This window comes from Hippopotamus amphibius, chromosome X (genome assembly GCF_030028045.1).
Source record: "Hippopotamus amphibius kiboko isolate mHipAmp2 chromosome X, mHipAmp2.hap2, whole genome shotgun sequence".
Classification (NCBI taxonomy): domain Eukaryota; kingdom Metazoa; phylum Chordata; class Mammalia; order Artiodactyla; family Hippopotamidae; genus Hippopotamus; species Hippopotamus amphibius.
This window is the reverse complement of record NC_080203.1, coordinates 109,596,810-109,614,739: the sequence shown is the minus strand read 5'-3', so window position 1 is coordinate 109,614,739 and position 17,930 is coordinate 109,596,810. Positions and strand designations below refer to the sequence as shown.

At 36.5% G+C, this 17,930-nt stretch overlaps 1 protein-coding gene across 6 annotated transcripts in view; it reads right to left on the bottom strand.

The window, feature by feature from the left end:
• TAB3 (TGF-beta activated kinase 1 (MAP3K7) binding protein 3) overlaps positions 1-17,930 on the bottom strand; it is an 88,368-nt gene that overhangs the window by 14,125 nt on the left and 56,313 nt on the right. For all 6 annotated transcript variants that reach the window (XM_057718193.1, XM_057718192.1, XM_057718191.1 and 3 more), the window contains 5 exons: positions 14,925-16,383; positions 13,893-14,053; positions 8,365-8,458; positions 5,245-5,328; positions 565-666 (listed from right to left, as the gene is read on the bottom strand). In XM_057718193.1, the coding sequence (XP_057574176.1) occupies positions 565-666; positions 5,245-5,328; positions 8,365-8,458; positions 13,893-14,053; positions 14,925-16,383 (1,900 nt within the window). The remainder of the gene's footprint in view (positions 1-564; positions 667-5,244; positions 5,329-8,364; positions 8,459-13,892; positions 14,054-14,924; positions 16,384-17,930) is intronic.

Sequence of the window (17,930 nt, the reverse complement as noted above, 5' to 3'; positions counted from 1 at the left end):
AGACGTATCAAGTAGAAGACTTGCACAAACTCAACCATATATTTTTAGAAACTTTATTTCAACTGGGATTTATTTCAACTAGGATAAAGTTCAAGAAGCATTAGAAAACTTCAGTGAAAAGTTATAAAAGCCCGGAACTTTCAAGTTATTTTTTTTCAGTATTTACTGTGCCTTGTTTTCTAGATACTATTATTTTAGAGGAATCTGTCCAATATGGTGGCCACTAGAAATGCAGCCACTGTGAATTGAGATGTGCTGTAAGTATAAAATATACACCAGATTTTGAATATTTAGTGTGAAATAAAGAAGGTAAAATAAAATACCTCACTAATAATTTTATAGTGATTTCATAGTGAAATATTTTTTCTTTTTACTCTGGCTAATAGAAAAATTTACATTACACATGTGGCTTTAACTGCATTTCTATTAGACAACAGAGCCTTAGAAACTCAGTACTTTCTTGAAAGAAAAAAAGGTTGGCCTTTCTTTATGAGAACTCTACATGGGTTAGTTAACACGTGTGTTTGGACATTTTGCACAAACTCCAGACACACAAGTACAAACCATCTGCAGCTGCTGCCTGGGTGTCATGGACATCCTCCTGTACTCTGGAGGTCACGCTAATTCTTCGGGCTTTCCTCTCAATTGTGCAGGGGTCTGACGAGTCTGCATGAGAAGAAGCAAAGCCAGGAAGAATGGATCAAGCCATTCATTAGAACAGTGGACAGGCTCACAAGGATCTTTCACAGAACACACACAGTTGAGTATTTACTCTATTACTTCATGCTACCTTTAGTTCTCCCGTGAAGGCAAATGCCCTATTTAATACTGCTTTTACAACCTGTCCAGAGCAATGGCTCTTAAAACTTTTTCCATCCTCTCTAATTACTTGCAATAAATGCCTTATTTCACCAGTTTCCCACTTTCTAGTGAGTTAGGAGTGCAAACTCAGTGATGATAATTGAATGTCAATATGAACGCAAAATCCGTTGGCAAGACTGTACTTAAGCAATTCCCTGATTAAGCAATAGTTACTAGAAAATTATGGGTTTAAAGTATACCATCCATAGAAGGCGAACCAAAGAACACATTATTACATTAATGGTAACAGTAAACTAACAGCATTTTATAATTAAAGACCAAAAATAGGAGTACGTTACGTAAAAACAAAAAAATGGCAGACTTCTTATTACTCACCCTCAACAACCAAATGGAAAGCAGTGCTCCACAATCCTAAGCCATGGGGCTTAGGCTTTTTTTTTTTTTTTTTTTTTTGGGCACACGGGCTTAAGTTGCTCCGCGGCATGTAGATCTTCCTGGAGCTGGGATCGAACCCGTGACCTCTGCATTGGCAGGCGGATTCTTAACCACTGCGCCACCTAGGAAGCCCGGACTTAGGCATTTAAACGCTGTTATCAGAGTAAACATCTTCTTAGGCTCAAAAAAACAAGGTAAAGTTCTATTTCTTAGATTTGTAACCACTTTTATAGCATCATGTACCTCTTTCTCACTGGCTCTTACAACAACCCTGTACAGGAGCACCTCTCTGGTACACAAACTGGATCTGAGCAAGGTCAAGATGGCCAAGACAACCAGGACCAGTGCTCAAGTTAACGACACCAAGGTCAGTGCTCTCTCCCCTATGAGTTGCCAATGTCAAGGTTGGGGGGACCTTCTGAGCTTACACACACACACACACACACACACACACACACACACACTTGTGTTTCTTAACTACAAAGTCTAGTTCAAAAAGCTTTCTCTGTCTGTCTTTCCTTCTTTCTCTCATGCTCTCCTTAATTATCATACTTATTCTTTCTCTCATTATCACACTTATTATTTAGATGAACACCTATATTCTACTTGGATATTCTAAGTCTTCTACATTTTGATATGAATTTCAGAATCAGCTTATTAATTTCTACCAAGAAAGAAAAAAAAGTTAAATTTGGTATTATATGAATATGAAAAAAATACAATATTGATTTAATGACAGACATGGTTTGTTACTATGTTATTTAGGTCTTTATTTTTGGCAGTGTTTTACAATATTCAATGTACATCTATTTATTAAAGTGTCATTTTGAGGATGGTACTGCAACTATCCTCTTCATTCCAGTTTTCCAATTGTTTGCTAACATATATAACTAAATATGGTTTTTGGATCCCAAAACCTTGTTAAATTCTAATAGTTGTTTTTTGGTATCCTTAGATTTTTCTTTACAAATAATCAGGTCATCTGGAATGGCTGTCTTGTAGCTAATGAAACGATCATATGCTTTTTCTCCTTTACTTTCTTAATAGAGCATTCCTGAGGCTAAACCCAATCTGGTCATGATGAGTTATCTTTTTTTATATTGTGAATATTTTATTTTATTAACTTTTTTATGTTATGAGGATTATTGATCTGTAACTTTGTTTTCTTTTGGGGGCGTGTAGGTAATGTCTGTCAGGTTTTGAAATCAGGGTCCTGCTGGCCACACAAAAAAATTGGAAGCTTTCCTTCCTCCTCTATTTGCTCAAAGATTGTATGACTGGTATTATCGCTTCCTTAAATATTGGATAGAATTCACCCGCTGGTGCAACTATCTGGGTCTGAAGTTTCTTTGTGGGAAAACTCTCGATAATGGATTCAATTTCTTCAATTACATGTACAACTATTAATATTTCCTATTTCATCTTGTTTTCCGTATTGGTAGGTATGTGTCCGTTTCATCTACGGTGTTGAGTTTATTGGCATGAAGATGGTTACTGCATTCCCTTTAACAGATTCCCAAAATCAAAAATGAAAGATGGCTTCTCTGTTATTCTTTCTCTGTTTTTCTTCTAGGTCAGTCAACCTGAGAGTTTACTGACTTTGTTTATCCTTCAAGATCAAAATTTTGGCTTTTATAACTTTCTCTGTCATGTCTATTTTCTGTCTGATTGACGTCTGTTACATTTTCTTTCTTCCACTTACTTTGTTCTTTTCTAGAGTCTTAAGGTAGACTTTTGTCACTGACATTAGATCTCCTTGTCTGATATGAGCATTTAAAGCTATAAATTTCCTTCTAAGCACTACTTTAACTATTGTATAGTAAATAACTTGGCCTTGCTCAAAGAGACGTCTAGCTTTGTCCCCAGCTCCTGGAAGGTAACACCTCTGAAATCTTAAAATTTCTCAACAGATAGGAGTGTCTTTGTTAATTACGATGGGCCCTTAGACCACAGAGTTTATGCTAATAAGGTGGCACATACTGGACATACCCCTAAAATAGGGTGATTCCTCCATGACAGCCCTTGAATCAATTAACTGGATTACCACCAGATAATGCTTCCTTAGTAGTCATCCACTAAGAGTCATCGTGGTACACTTTTTAGACAGCAGAGGGCTATTGTAAATGCACATCAGTTGAAACATCCCTAGTACTGACAGCAGTAAACAATAAAAAGAACATGTACTGCATTGCAACCTATAAATGAAACACTTAAAACACTCTGTATGTACTGAATGTTGAACACCAAGCTGTTCAAGCAAAATGTAAGTCATTTAGGTTAGGTAACGTTATTTGTGTAGAATTTTTAAATTCTCTGATTAAGACGTTTGATGAGATTTTTAAAGTGTCACGCCCTTAGGTAATTTTTTTTTAACTAATATAAGGCATTCTCCAACAGTGTGTCTTCATGATCAGTCTATCTTGAGTTGCTTAAAGCAATAAAGGATTGAGATACGAAATGCATACTTCACCTCAGCCCTGCAAATTGTAAGAATGGAGCAGAAAAAGAGTACTTGACATTTGGTATATAAAAATCAAAAGAAGAAAAGGTTTGATATCTGTAATATTACACAGAAATGCTTTAACAATTATGCAAAAGGGAGTCCTCCAAATCTTGCTTATGTAGGATTTACCCTGTCCTTGATGAGGAAACACCTAGTCCCAATCTAATTGTTATGCCCACCTGTTGAGTACACAAAGATTCTTTTGTGGCCCATCGATTCAATAATCTTAGATCTACTGCAGAGCAAATGTCTCATTCTAAAACAAAATTTCCCTTCTATTTTAAGAATTATCTTTTAGGACCATAGTTTTTATGATGCTGAGTAAATTTATAATGTTAACTATATAATACACTGTTTCAACTTATTTTGGGGGAAGGGAGCTAACATAGAAGAGCAGAAGGACTTGAGCTGACCTCCTCTCACCAAGACACCGAAATCACAACTAACCGCTGAACAACCATCGACAAAAAAAGACTTGGAACTTGCTGAAAAAAGATATTCTTCATCCAAAGACGAAGAAGAAGCCACAATGGGATGGTAGGAGGGGTGCTTTCACGATATAATCAAATCCCATACCCACCAGGTGGGCAACCCACAAACTGGAAAATGATTGTAAGTGAGGGAATGTAAATTGGTGCAGCCCCTGTGGAAAACAGTAAGGAGATGTATCAAAAAACTACAAATAGAACTACCATATGACCCAGCAATCCCACTCCTGGGCATATACCCAGAGAACACCAGAATTCAAAAAGACACATGTACCCCAATGTTCACTGCAGCACTATTTACAATAATAGCCAGGACATGGAAGCAACCTAGCAACAGATGAATGGATAAAGAAGATGTGGCACATATATACAATGGAACATTACACCGCCATACAAAAGAATAAATAACGCCATTATAGCAACATGCTTGATTATGAGAGAAAGACAAATATCATATACCACTTATATGTGGAAACTAAAATGCTACAAATGAACTTATTCACACACTTAGTTTACCAAAGGGGAAAGATGGGAGGGGGGATAACTCAGCGGGGTGGGATTAACATATAACACTACTGTGTGTAAAAGTGATAACCAACAATGACCTACTGTCTAGCAGGAATTCTACTCGCTATTCTGTACTAACCTATACGGGAAAAGAATCTGAACAAGAATGGATATACATATACGTATAACTGGACCAAGTTTGTTGTACACCTGAAACTTAACACAACGTTGTAAATCAACTTTACAAAATAAATTGTACATCCCACTGTATACCCCATTTTAGTTACCTTTGACAATAATTATAGGAGTTATTTATCTTAATACTCTTTAGAAATAAAGGTTTGGGGACATTTCATTATTGCTACAGTAACATCAATAAGGTAACTTTTAAAATGCTATCGCCAGTGGAAATTTCTTCAGCTTTTTAGGTGAACTCCCAAGGAATTTTCATATTCATTTCTATGATGTCTGTGATATTTCCCTACTCACCTTTTTTAGATGGCTTAGGCGGTACAACTGGACCAGGTTCTATGTTGTCATAAAAATTATTCATAGCTTTTGGATCAAAGTTACCTATAACGAAAATAAAACCGGCAGGCATTTAGGCCTCTTTTCTCCCGTTATTTCAATTTTTTGTTAAGGAAAATATGGAAATAAAATGTACAAAGGAGAACTGTTTTTCCAGGGTTTCAAAACTCATTACACTATCCTACCCTTCTCCCAATGAAATTGTTTTACCACTGTGAGAAAACACCCAAGCAAACTACCACATCAGTGTCTTTCTACAATGAATCACCTATTTTTCTAACTATAAAGCTTATCTTTTTACACAGGATTAAGTATGTGGTGCATATAGGGAGGTAAATGAAGAAGAGAAATGAAAGGATGACTGAACTGCTTTCTCTTTGTTTTGATTTTAATGAACAAAACCATGAGACAGCTCACGTTTGTGTCTCTCATGTGTACCTTACAATTTTATCCATTATAAAATTCATGTATGGAAGAAGCTAAGCAAAAAAATTTACAAAGATCAAGTTATGATAACAGCTCAGGAATTCCAATCGTCAAGAAAAGGAGACTCTTAAATACTGCCTACAGACTCATCATTAATAAAAGATGATATGCTGCCAATTTCAGAATAACACAGAGAACAATCTCACCTCTTAAAATGTTCACTCCCTGATACAGTGTCTGTTTCAGCCCCTTCTCATGACATGACTCTTGCAAGGTCAGTTTTGATCCAATACAAGCTTTAGGTCCTACCTTCCCATCTGTGAACCTACCAGTGTAATCTGCCACTTCTGCACAATTCCAGTTAAGCTTTTAAACCATATACATGCTTATTTACAGAGGCTGCTATGTGGTACTGATAGTTCAAATATACTGGATCTCTTGATTTCTAGGCCTAATTTTTCCCACCAAAAAGTTTTCCTCATCATGCACTCATTTGATTTGTATCTAATCTAAATGCCCTGCCCTCCAAAATGTCTAGATTCCTTCTCTCGCTTAAAAGTTTAGGCTGGAAACTCAGAATAACATTTTTCCAGAGGATGGAAGAGTAGAATTACGTATAAAATGGATACATGTGGCCCTCTTATGAAGGAACATTTAGAAATGCTTAAGCACCAACAAGAGCTCTTTGTTCCCCAAAGGAGACCAAAAACACAGGTCTTCGTTATTAAAACTTCAATAACAGTTTTCCTTCCAGGTCCTCTTACACAAATGCTTTTAATCCATTTAGATATGCTATTTTGTAAATAATTCTCTGCAAGTTATTCCTATGATGGCTCATGAAAGCCACAATGCTATTTAATTAATTAGATCTTTTTATGCTTTAAGATGCTGCATGTGTATTTCTTCAATTACTTTACTTAAGTTACAGCTAATGATCTAATTTCTAGATCCCATAAGGCTTACTAAAAATATCTTAACCAAATATTTCAGTGTTTCCTGTTTAGCTTCAAAGAACACATAAGCAAAAAAACTGATGCAACCTTCTAATACAGTAGCAATAGTTTGTATAAGCCCCACACAGAAATTTGTTCCTTGCTTAAAGCTACTAGGCTGTAGAGTTCCTGGGTTTCTGAAAGTAACTGGGTTTGCTCAACTTTCCTTGTTCACATAGTTTCATATCTTTTTGGTTCCCCTGCTTCTACTGTTTAATCTTGCCTTAAAATGGCAATAGGGCACTTTAATATACAGTAGAAGCTCTCTTAGCTGCCATAATTAAGAACAGTAAGTAAGGGGGGGGGGGGCTAAGTAAAACACAGAATTGTTAAGAAAAATTACATGCCAACTGTAGTGTAACAAAACATAAACAGACCAATATTGTAATGTTGTACCAAGACCATACCAATATTGTAATGTTGTACCAAGACCTTTTCTTTATGTGTCTGCTGATCAGACTTCTATATTAGAGGTCTTTCTTAAATAAACTACATCCATCATGATGACCTAAAGTGGGGGGTGGGCAAACTTTTTCCGTAAAGGGCCAGATAATAAAAATTTTAGGTTTTGTGGACCTGTAATACAGTTGTAAGCCCTCTGTGGTGCTGAAACACAAAAGCAGCCCCAGACAGTATGCGGACAAATGGGCATGGCTCTTTCCCACGAAACCTATTTACAAAAACAGAGAGCAGGCGAGTTTGCTGCACCCTGATCTATAATTTCCTGTTTTGATTTTAGAATGGAGCAAAAAAGATACTTTAAGAACATTTAGAGAATAGAATCCTCTTAGATTTTTATGCTTTTCCTCTAACTCTTCTTAGTTGTTTTCACCCAAATCTAATCCACAGTCCCTTTTTTGTTTTTAAGCAGTTGCCTTCTTTAAAAAGCAGTTGCCTATGGCTTTTATATAAAAAGAGCAGCTTCTGGATTCATGTCAGTTTTAAAAACATTATGCCAGTTACTACTGTAATTTAAACAGGTTTGAAAACAGGCACAAATGACTCTTGGTAAGCAGACAATTCAACTGACGGGAGCAACAGTACATGGGCATGTCCGAATGCAGCTTACTGGCCATATATTTTACAGAGGAACACGAAGAGTATCTCTAACCTGCCAAGCTTGGTAAATCAAGGTCAATTAAGAGAGCTTCTACTGTAGTGCACTTCTATAAGAAAGCCAAAAAAACAAAAACAAAATATCTAAGATAGAGTTGAACGTTTTCACCTAAGAGATTTTGATACCATAAAAGATGGCATATGGAATTTATTTTTAAACTGCGAAATATGATGTTCTGATTTGGGATCCCTGTTTTCACAGAAATCTTAGATTTATATTACATAATAGTCATCTAAGTTTTAGAATTAAAACCCAGCAATTTATAAAATATTCACAGTAAATGACTAAAAGAGGATACATACAGAGTAACAACATAAAACAGTCTAGAATGGTAAAAACTTAATGATGAAGTTGCCAAAGTAAAACTATTGTTTGATCACCCAAATCTGATCTTTGACCATGGGGTGAGGGATCGCTTTACCAGGATTGTGATCTTCTAAGAGGGACTTTTTATCCATTATATCTGTAAAACCAAAATGATTGCTATTTAAGCAGCTTAAAACACCACACTATTACTTATGGTTTACCAAATAATCAAGTCTATACCTCTAGATTGAAGGAGGTCAACTTCTTTCAGTGTACAGTCAACATTTATCTGGAGTTGTCTGTTCATGCTTCTCAATCTTGTCATTTCCTCAGGCTAGTAAGAAAGGACCCAAAATAGCAATTGTGGGAAAGTCATTATCAAGCCCAACATTTAAGAACTGCTACTCATGTTAATTGTTCTGATTGGTTATTACCAAGAATATGGCCTTAATCCATTAGAGGGCATGTTTAAGAAGTCCTGTACGTTTTTCAAGGAATAGTCAGGTGAAATGGTGCCATCAATATGGCCACATAAAAACAAAAGCTGCATATAATGTGGCAGGGCTATAATACTACACTGTGTTCTCTCATACAAATACTACTGTAATTTAATCATATAGCATTAAGAATATTTTATTTCTATGTTTTCATGGTAAGGGAAACTAAGAATCAACCTTTTAAACAAGCAATGTCCATGACTGCAGTCTTGTCAACGATGGTAAAAATTACAACAGTACTAATTTTAATTAATGCTTACTAATTGTCAGGCACGATATTCACCAGAATTCTCTCATTTCCTCAAAACAATCTTCCCAGGTAAGTACTGATATTACCCCCAATTTATACTTGAGGAAGCTGAGGTACAAAGAGGTCATATAATTTTCCCAAGGTGCTAAAAAACTTATAATTGGTAAAGCCAGGGTTTACATAGAAGTCTTCTATATAAACTTATATAGAAATCTTTATCTTCTTTTTTTCTAGATCACAGGAAGCTATTAATCTAGTACATGAAAATTTCAGAAACAAATGGATTCCATTCTTCCTCCAACTCTGTTTCCTTCTGCCTTGACCTTTCTAGCCCAGCCTACTCCCTAGGCCTTTCAGGGGCATACATGACACTCTGAAATGTGAAGAGAGCCCTATTTTTCACTTAAATAAGGCTTATTGGAAACCGCTACTCCCCCCCCACCCCAAAATTCTGAATTTCCTTACTATTCACATCTATGTACAGTAAAAAAGAGTTTAGACTCCAGAGGCATGGGTACTGAAGCTTTTAAGCACAGCAGAGCTATTAACCCAGTTACAAAGGTGATTTCAACTACATGAAATAAAAGGTAAATATCTGCTATGACAGGAAGACAGAGTAAAATCCTATTCTGTTAAAAAACGTTGTTTTGCTAAAAACTAAATATGAAATGAAGAAAGATAAGCAAAATGGGTTATCTTAATTACCAATAATGCAACATATTATGCTGTTAGGACATATCAGAATAACTGGGAATGCCTATTAAATTCGCAGGTGTCAAAAAAGTTTTTAAAAAGTGATTTAACAAGGCAGAATATAGTAAGAGCTACGAATGCTAGGGGAACAAAAAAGTCACTGAGACATACTTATTAGGGGTTGCTTTTCTTTTTCATTCCTATGGGCAAACCATGTGATGCTAACATGCAAAATGCTTACACCTTGTCTATACTAAATATTAAAAGTTTAAAACATATCTGAGCATTTGTATTAAAGATAAAGCACTTGTTCAAAGGTTTCAAAGAGTGATGCTGTCTTCCTAGGAATACGTGAAAGAACCTACTCTTTTCTTTGTAGAATCACTGGGAAAGTCAAGTACCTAAAGGAGCAAATCCTTTGAATGTATTTGCGGGGAGAAGGGGATGTTTCAGCCACAGTGGTTCTGCACAGTGAAGCTCTGTAACTAAGTATGGAAATATTATAATACACTTTATAGTCAAGAGGCTACTGTACATTTGCTTATAACAACAAAAAAGCTCTCATCAACACGCTCATTTCCAAAGACAGTAGAACCACTAGAAGTCACTACAACCAAGAGTTTATCTGTAAGTGTCCTTCTTCATAGCTTCTGACTGAGGAAAACAAAGCTGTTTCTGAGACATTACTACCATTTCTCCAAAAGTATACTGTATTTTCAGAGAGGAGGCGGCGTTTACAAGATTGGTTGTGTGTAATTTAGAGTTGCTTGTTAAGTACCAGGATGTTTATATCTGACATGTCCAAGTAAAAAATTCTAAGTTTTTTTTTCAAAAGGTGGCAGAAACTTGTCACCTGTTCCATCAGTTTAAGAAGCTGTCTCATTGAGACCAACGTCGAAGACCATAAATGTCCTCTCATGGTTTGGCCCCAATTACGCATCTGGGACTATGGGTTGGTTCAAAAACCCAATTAATCAGAATGAGATGAATGAAGGGGAAAAACCTGTCGGAGGGAGTAACTGGAAGCTGATTCTTAAAATCTTATTTATCCTTCAAGGTATAACTTAAACTTCCTCCATCTCCATGAAAGTGTCTCATCTTTGAACCCTACTAGCAAAAAGCTAACATTTCTATCTCAGAACTCTGAAAGTACTTAATATCATTACCATCTAGTTGGCCAGCACTTGATTTACTGTCTTATGTTATCTTTTCTCTCTCTGTCTCACACACACACACAAATACGTACACATTCATAGACAGATATATGTATGTCTTTTCACATATACACTTCTTGGTAAGAAATTAGTTTGAAAGGTAAAGGAGGCAATATGTGCTTAGCAGCAAAAAAGTTAATTATCTTGTATAATCTTACACGAGGCGGACAATGATAGGGATACCCACTTATTGAGCACCCACTTCACACCAGGCACTTTACATATACTGCCTCTTTATCTTGACAATAATATTAAAATATACCTCTTATACTTTCCTTTTCTAGATAAGGGAAATCAAATACAGAGAAGTTAGAACCAGTGAGTACAGAGTTATTCTGGCTCCAGAGCCTATGTGGGCACCCTTTCAACTACATCATGGTGCCACGAACGAGCCTCTATGAACAAAAAGGGAATTCTGACTTTATTTCTTAATTAATTTCCTATATAATATATACCCTTATGTTATACATGTTCCTAAAGGTAAAAGGAAATCAAAGTTTTTCAACATATTTCCGATTTGTGTTCTGTGTATATATATCTCAAGCAGATTTTTCCAGTATCTTGTAAACATAAGAGTACCATTTGTTGGGCATTGTATAAATTGTTTAATGCATATTATTGAATTCTAACAAAAATCCCATGAGATGGGTACTCATAGACATTACAGATAAGAAAACAAGCATAAGGGAAGCTGTTTATCCAAGGATATATGAGTGACACAGAAGGAGCAGAAGTAGGATTCAAACTCACACTTGCATTGAGAGCCTAGATCTTAACCACCACGCATAACTGTTCTTCAGCCATGCATTCCTATTAGTCTTCTATTTTACTCTAGGCCTGGCAGTGGAAACACAGGGGTATCACACACTCAAATTTCTCATCTCTCAGATATTATCATCCACATGAGTCACTAATCTCTGAAGCTGGGTGATGGCTACACAGGAGTTCACTATACTATTCTCCCTGTTTTATGTACGTGTGAAATTCTCTATAATAAAAAGTTAAAAATAAATTATAGCTTAGGGCAGCAGTTTCACTAACTTCCCTCTTTTTAAGTCTCATCAACAAAAGCTCGTGTAAAATCTGGGGTGGGTTTTGTTTTTGGTTTTTTAGCACTAATCTATGCTACATTAGACAATTCTCTACTTCCAACATCAACAAATCAACAGAGCTTTAGCAGGGATTATTACACAGCAAGAAGTTGCTAAACAAAGTTTCTACGGTTATTTTAGAGAAAATGACTTCTATGCGAAGAAAATTTGTTCATACTCTGCAAGCACCTAAAGGATTCCAAAATGCCCACCCACCATTGGTGGACTCCCATTTGGGTTATGTTCTTCAGTATCTCCCCCAATCAGAGGATCTAACTAAGATTTCGAGTGGGGAAAAAATGAGGCACAAATGTGATTTACATTAATATCATCTTTCAGTTAAAGATAGCTTTGTAATTTTCCTTGTGGTTTACGTAATTAAATCCTTTCCTTCTCACTTCTGATACTGACTATACTTGGGTATTTAGTCAATATTAGAAACCATTTCATTACATTATTAAATATGCCTTTTTCTTAATAGTTAACGTCTCAAAAACTTCCACTGGTTCCCCATTGTCAACAGAATACAGTTCAAGCACCTCCACTACTCTACCTATGCACATTAACCTGTTACGACATCAGGAATCTCAGCTTAAGCGAGGGAACTGTAAAGACTCCTTGACGTCTACCTTCACTTCAAACCTTCGTTACCTCATGTTCTTTTTCCCTGCTAAAATGCCTTCCCCTTTCCTCTGTGCCTATATAGCAATACTGTACTGTTTAGTATTTTTAGGTTATGCTATAATACTGATTTTCATAAGCTTATTACATTAAAGGAAAAAGGGTGAGTTCTCATAACCTTATGAAAATCAGATGAAAGCTACAAACCTGCTTCCCATATAAACACACGTATGAAACTCTGCATATAATATCAGGGACTCACAGATCTCCTTTGAAGCCACGAACCTCAGTTAAAAACCTCTCTATGAGGGCATAGGTGCAGACATCCTGTCTGCAAGAGGCCTGACATATACATTAACTTCTCTAAACTTATAAACTCTGAGAGATTACCCGCAGTTTAGAGAGGGTAAGAACATGAGGAATGGCTCCATGAAAAAGTAGAGGTTAAGCTGAGCCCTGAAGAAGACAGGATTTATTACAGCTTTAGAAGACCACTCCAGCAGGAGCATAATGTGAGAGAGCAAAGTGTACTGAGTATACACGTATAAACCAGCTGATGTACGAGTTCTCCTCTTACCCGTGAGCAGACACAGAACTTACCATACTGTATTACGGTTATCTCTTGACGGATCTATTTCTCCCACTAGCAGGTATACACTAAGCTCCTAGCATAGGACCACATTCATAAACTGTAAAAAAATGCTTGTTGAATGCATGACTGTTGAAACGTGAAATGGCAGGTTGAATCACAGGAAGCTTGTGATGTTACAGGATTTTGGGACACTTGTTCCAAAATTTTCAGAATTTTTAAAGAACTTTAGAACTCATAAGGATTAACCAACACGTTAAAAATACATTACCCAAATCTTTTCATGAGAGCAGTTCCTGCTAGGACCACAGTTACTACTGTTATCACAGTTTCTACAATTATTTATAGTAACAAAATTGCTCTGTTTTAAAATATCCTATAGCCAACACTTTCCCAAAATGCATATTAATCTTGATCTAACGCATGTGCATTACTGCACTTTGAAAAATAACTTTTAAATGTTTGAAAAATATATATATGCTTTAAAGAATAAATGACTACACGAGAACAATTTATACAATATTTGGTCAAGGTGTGCTTTTCATTTCTGTTTGGACAGAAAGCAATTTATAGTGAATGAAATGCTACTGACTGTCATTGTCAGTATCTGAAAATATTGATGACTATGGAATACGCACATGAGAAAAAAAATACAGCATCAAATTATTTTGATGCGTACAGAAGGCAGAAGTCCTTCATCCATTCTTTCAAAACCAAAACCCTGCCAGGAACAGAGCTCAAAAGAAAAACAAACAGCCTGGATAGCCAACGTGCCCACATTCCTATCCATACATCCTAATAGATCCTACTTACCGTTGGGATCGCAGTGGTGCAGCTGACCCTTCTGAGCCGTCTCTGCATCAGGTCATGCTCCATACCGTTAACTTCAGCCTTCAATCGCTCTAGCTCCTCTTTCTCAAGTTTCAATTGCTTTGCTAACCTCTCCATCCTTGCTCGCTGATGTAACAGCAAGGCTATAGCATTACAGATAAAGTCATTGCAGAAAATAACATTGAACACATGACTGGGAAATTTCTATATGCATTGATAAGGTATGAAACACCCAGAAAGAACCCTGTCACTCAACTTCAGTTGACATTAACTATGTCTTTCTAATGCCATTCTACCTTCACATCTGCTTTAATTTAGCTCTTGTAACTTCTGCCAAAATGACACCATCTATACAATCCTCTTGTTCTACTGTCTTTAGTTTCCCTAAGATTCTCTTTAACTATACCTGTGTGTGTTTTAAACAGGCTCAACACCAGGCATACTGAATTATAATCATAATTACTTCCCTTCTTCTATACTAAAAGAATACTAAATTATCACCTATCTTGAACTTTTAAAACAGTCTGTTCTCCTTATATTTAGTTAGGTCCACTGTGAACTAATCCAATAATGTTCTTCGTTACCAATCCCACTTCTTATAAATATATAGTACCTATAAATATTACACCCTTCAGGCCATCTTCTTAGAAAATAATCAAATTTTTCACCTCGATAAACTTTAGTCCACCCTCTACGAATCTCTTTTCCCCCGTTCTATAGTTTGTATTTTTGACAATATTGATTTCACTTGTCTATATTTTTCTCCCAATGAATGTTCTTCCTAACAAGCCTTTTAGGTCACTATTACCACGTCTATATTTTTATATTTTAAAGCAAAGTCTGTAGATGATTCCGAAGCACTAACCCTATTCTTAGTAGAGATGCTACTGCCCAATATTTAATAAATACTACGTATGTAATTAAAATTAAACAGCTAATATAAAGTATTTTATTTTGAATAGGAGCTCGCCATCTCACCACAAAGATGAAATTTCATAAAAGGGCTAAAATTACCTTGTGTGTAGGCATAGTCATCTGATCCAGAACTGGAACTTCTCTGATATTTATGGCTTCCCTTCTCTCCCCCAGAGCCTGGTATCACTGAAATGGGCTGAATAGGTTCTGGGGCTGCAGAACGTTCTTCTTGGTCCACTAAATTTAAAAGATTTTCAGTCGTTGCTCGGCCTACAGTAATTTTAAAAACTGTAGTTGGGTTTGGTATCATCCGAGGAGATGGCGATGGAGCACAAGAAGGTCCAGTTGGCTGTGTATATGTAATATACACAGGATTGACACTGAATGGAGGTTTTGGTTGACTGGATATCCCTCTTGAAGGAGAACTTGAAGGTGGCGTGGTGGCTGTGTACAATGAGTGCTGATTCCGTGGAGATGGCTGATTACTGATAGGTGAAGGACTCCTATTAATTGCTGTCCCAGATCTCTGAGAGGGTTCGACTGTAATTTCTATCTTCTTCATGGATCCTTTGGGTAAGCTAGATGCTGTATATGGGAGATAAGCTACCGAATGGCTTCCCTGTTTCTGATAGCTAGGAGGTCCTTGTTGATATGGATGGGGTGGAGTAGTTGAAGGACTAGGTGGCATAAAGACATGCGAACTAGGGTGGCCCAACTGGGAAGGTTGTACTTGATGCTGTGGAGAGCTGAAGGGTGAAGGACACTGAGAAGGAGGTGGTGAATGGTAAGCAGGCTGAGGGATCTGCTGCTGTTTGGGAGAATACTGAGAAGGTTGATAGTTCTGTTGATGTGGATACACAGGTAAAGGACGCTGGCTATAATGAGGCACTGGGCCCTGTGGTGAGGACTGCCATGGCGCACTCTGAGGAGTTTGTCTTCCTGATGAACTCTGAGATGTCTGTCTAATATAAATAGAACCAGGAGACCCATAAAGATTGCTTGGAATTTGTGGAAGAATTTGTAAAGCTCTTGGTACAGTCTGTCCAGAAGGGAGGTTTTGGGATACTGTAACAGTAATTGGATTTGTACTATACCGAGGTATGTGCATGTATGAAGGAGGTGGCGGCGGTGGTGAAGGCCCTTGCATAGCAGATGGGTTCATTCCCGTTTGAATGGAAGATGGCTGTTGAGGTGGCTGTGAAGGAGGAGTAGCTGCACTTCTGTTCTGTTCATTCATAAAAAATGGATTGTAGTTGGGAGTAGCAGCGACAACAGCTGGAGCTGAGTGTGGTTCCTGAACTAAACATATCAGCTGTTTACCTGCTGCATGCTGTGGATCAATATGTCCATCACTTGAGCTATGTACCAGTGTTCGACCACCATTAAGTTGCACTCCATCTCCTGGGTGGTAGCTACTAGGAGAATGAATACCCAGGTTAATATGTAAAAGGCGATTTCTATTCATCCTGTTGTCATCTGGACTATGGTATTCCATATATAAGTATTTGCTACTCTCCTGGGAAAGGGCTCGGCAACAGGCTTCAAGATTGTTGTTATTCTAGGGAAGGAAAATGGTAGAAATAACATTGGCAAAATTAACACATGCTAACGGTGCAAGTCAAGCTTTGCCACAGAATTATGTAAATATAATTGTCACAGAATAAGTAGAGAACAGTATTTTAAGCACAAAAAGCTTTATGGTCATTGACCCTGAAAAGGAGATCCCAAACGATCCAAATTATTTCACAGACATTTAGCTCACATAAGTAGTACTACGGCTACTGCTACTGCTACAGAAATGTAAAGTACCTACTAATGAACATTGTGACTCAACCCCAACTTTTCTGACTCCAAATCCAGGACTCATCTTACACTTGCTGCATCTCAACAAATTAAAATGATGGGCTAATCTTGGATTCACCACACTTGCTGTAATATACAAGTATAAGTAATATCCATCATTAATATTTAAACTGATAAACATTAAAACAACTCTGCGTTAGTTTTCAAAAGGCAATGAAACCCCCAACACGAGAAAGTTACACTAAAATTCCTAAAGACTCAAAACAACAGAAATTCTAAAGCAGCCTTCACTTTTCGTTTAACCAAAGTTATCCCTATCTAACTTCAACTGTCTGTTTCATTATGAAACATTAAGTTAAAAAAAGAAATCAGTAAAAAAAACAAATCCACTTTTGGAATTATGGTTCCGTGACTTTGCCAAACTTATGGTAATTTAACACAAAACCAGATCTTGACTGCCTTAATGAAATTCATTCACATTCCCACAGTCTCAAAATTTTTTACCTGCTCAAACATAGCTTGGTAAACTTTCAAAATCTTTTGAAGAGTTCAATTTTTTGAATTATATACACACACACAAAGATGGTAAATAGCAAACTGATATTTTAGATGTTCCAATTGACAGTAATCAAACTAATAAAAGGTTTCCTCTTTTGAAAATTGCAAGGTACTATAAGGTAGTTTTCCACTAAAATACACAATTCACAACTATTTTATTGGCCTAAAACACAATTATTCACTGTCTTTGAAATAATCTATTAAAGCTTCTCAATTATCATGACCTTCTCCATATTTCATAAATACATACACAGATATGCACATATACACATATTACTATATTCCAGGGAAAAGTGCATTTTATATAAAAACAAAAGCAAACACTCCACTTCTGCTGAGAACCAAATAAAGCTAAATGTAAAACAGGTCATGAAATGCTTTAATTTTAGAGCTGGGAGAACTCTTAGGGATCATCTACTCCAACTCAACTCATTTACAGATGAGTAAAGAGATGCCTGGGAAATTACATGACTTGACAATAAGCACTTAACTAGGTAACTGGAAAGCAAGTTCTAGATTCTTGGTCTTCTCTCAGTGCTCTTTCTATTATAACACAGTAATTTCATGGAACAGGATGTTAGGCCAAGAGTACATTACTACACTGAAACTTTAGGAAGTAAAAGAAAGTTCAGTCGCGCAAACCTTCGTCAAATGAGTTCTCAGAAATTCAAAGAAATGGCTTTATCAAAACCTCATAATAACTTTTATCCTTCTCCTTTATATAAAACTTTTGATACTAAAATT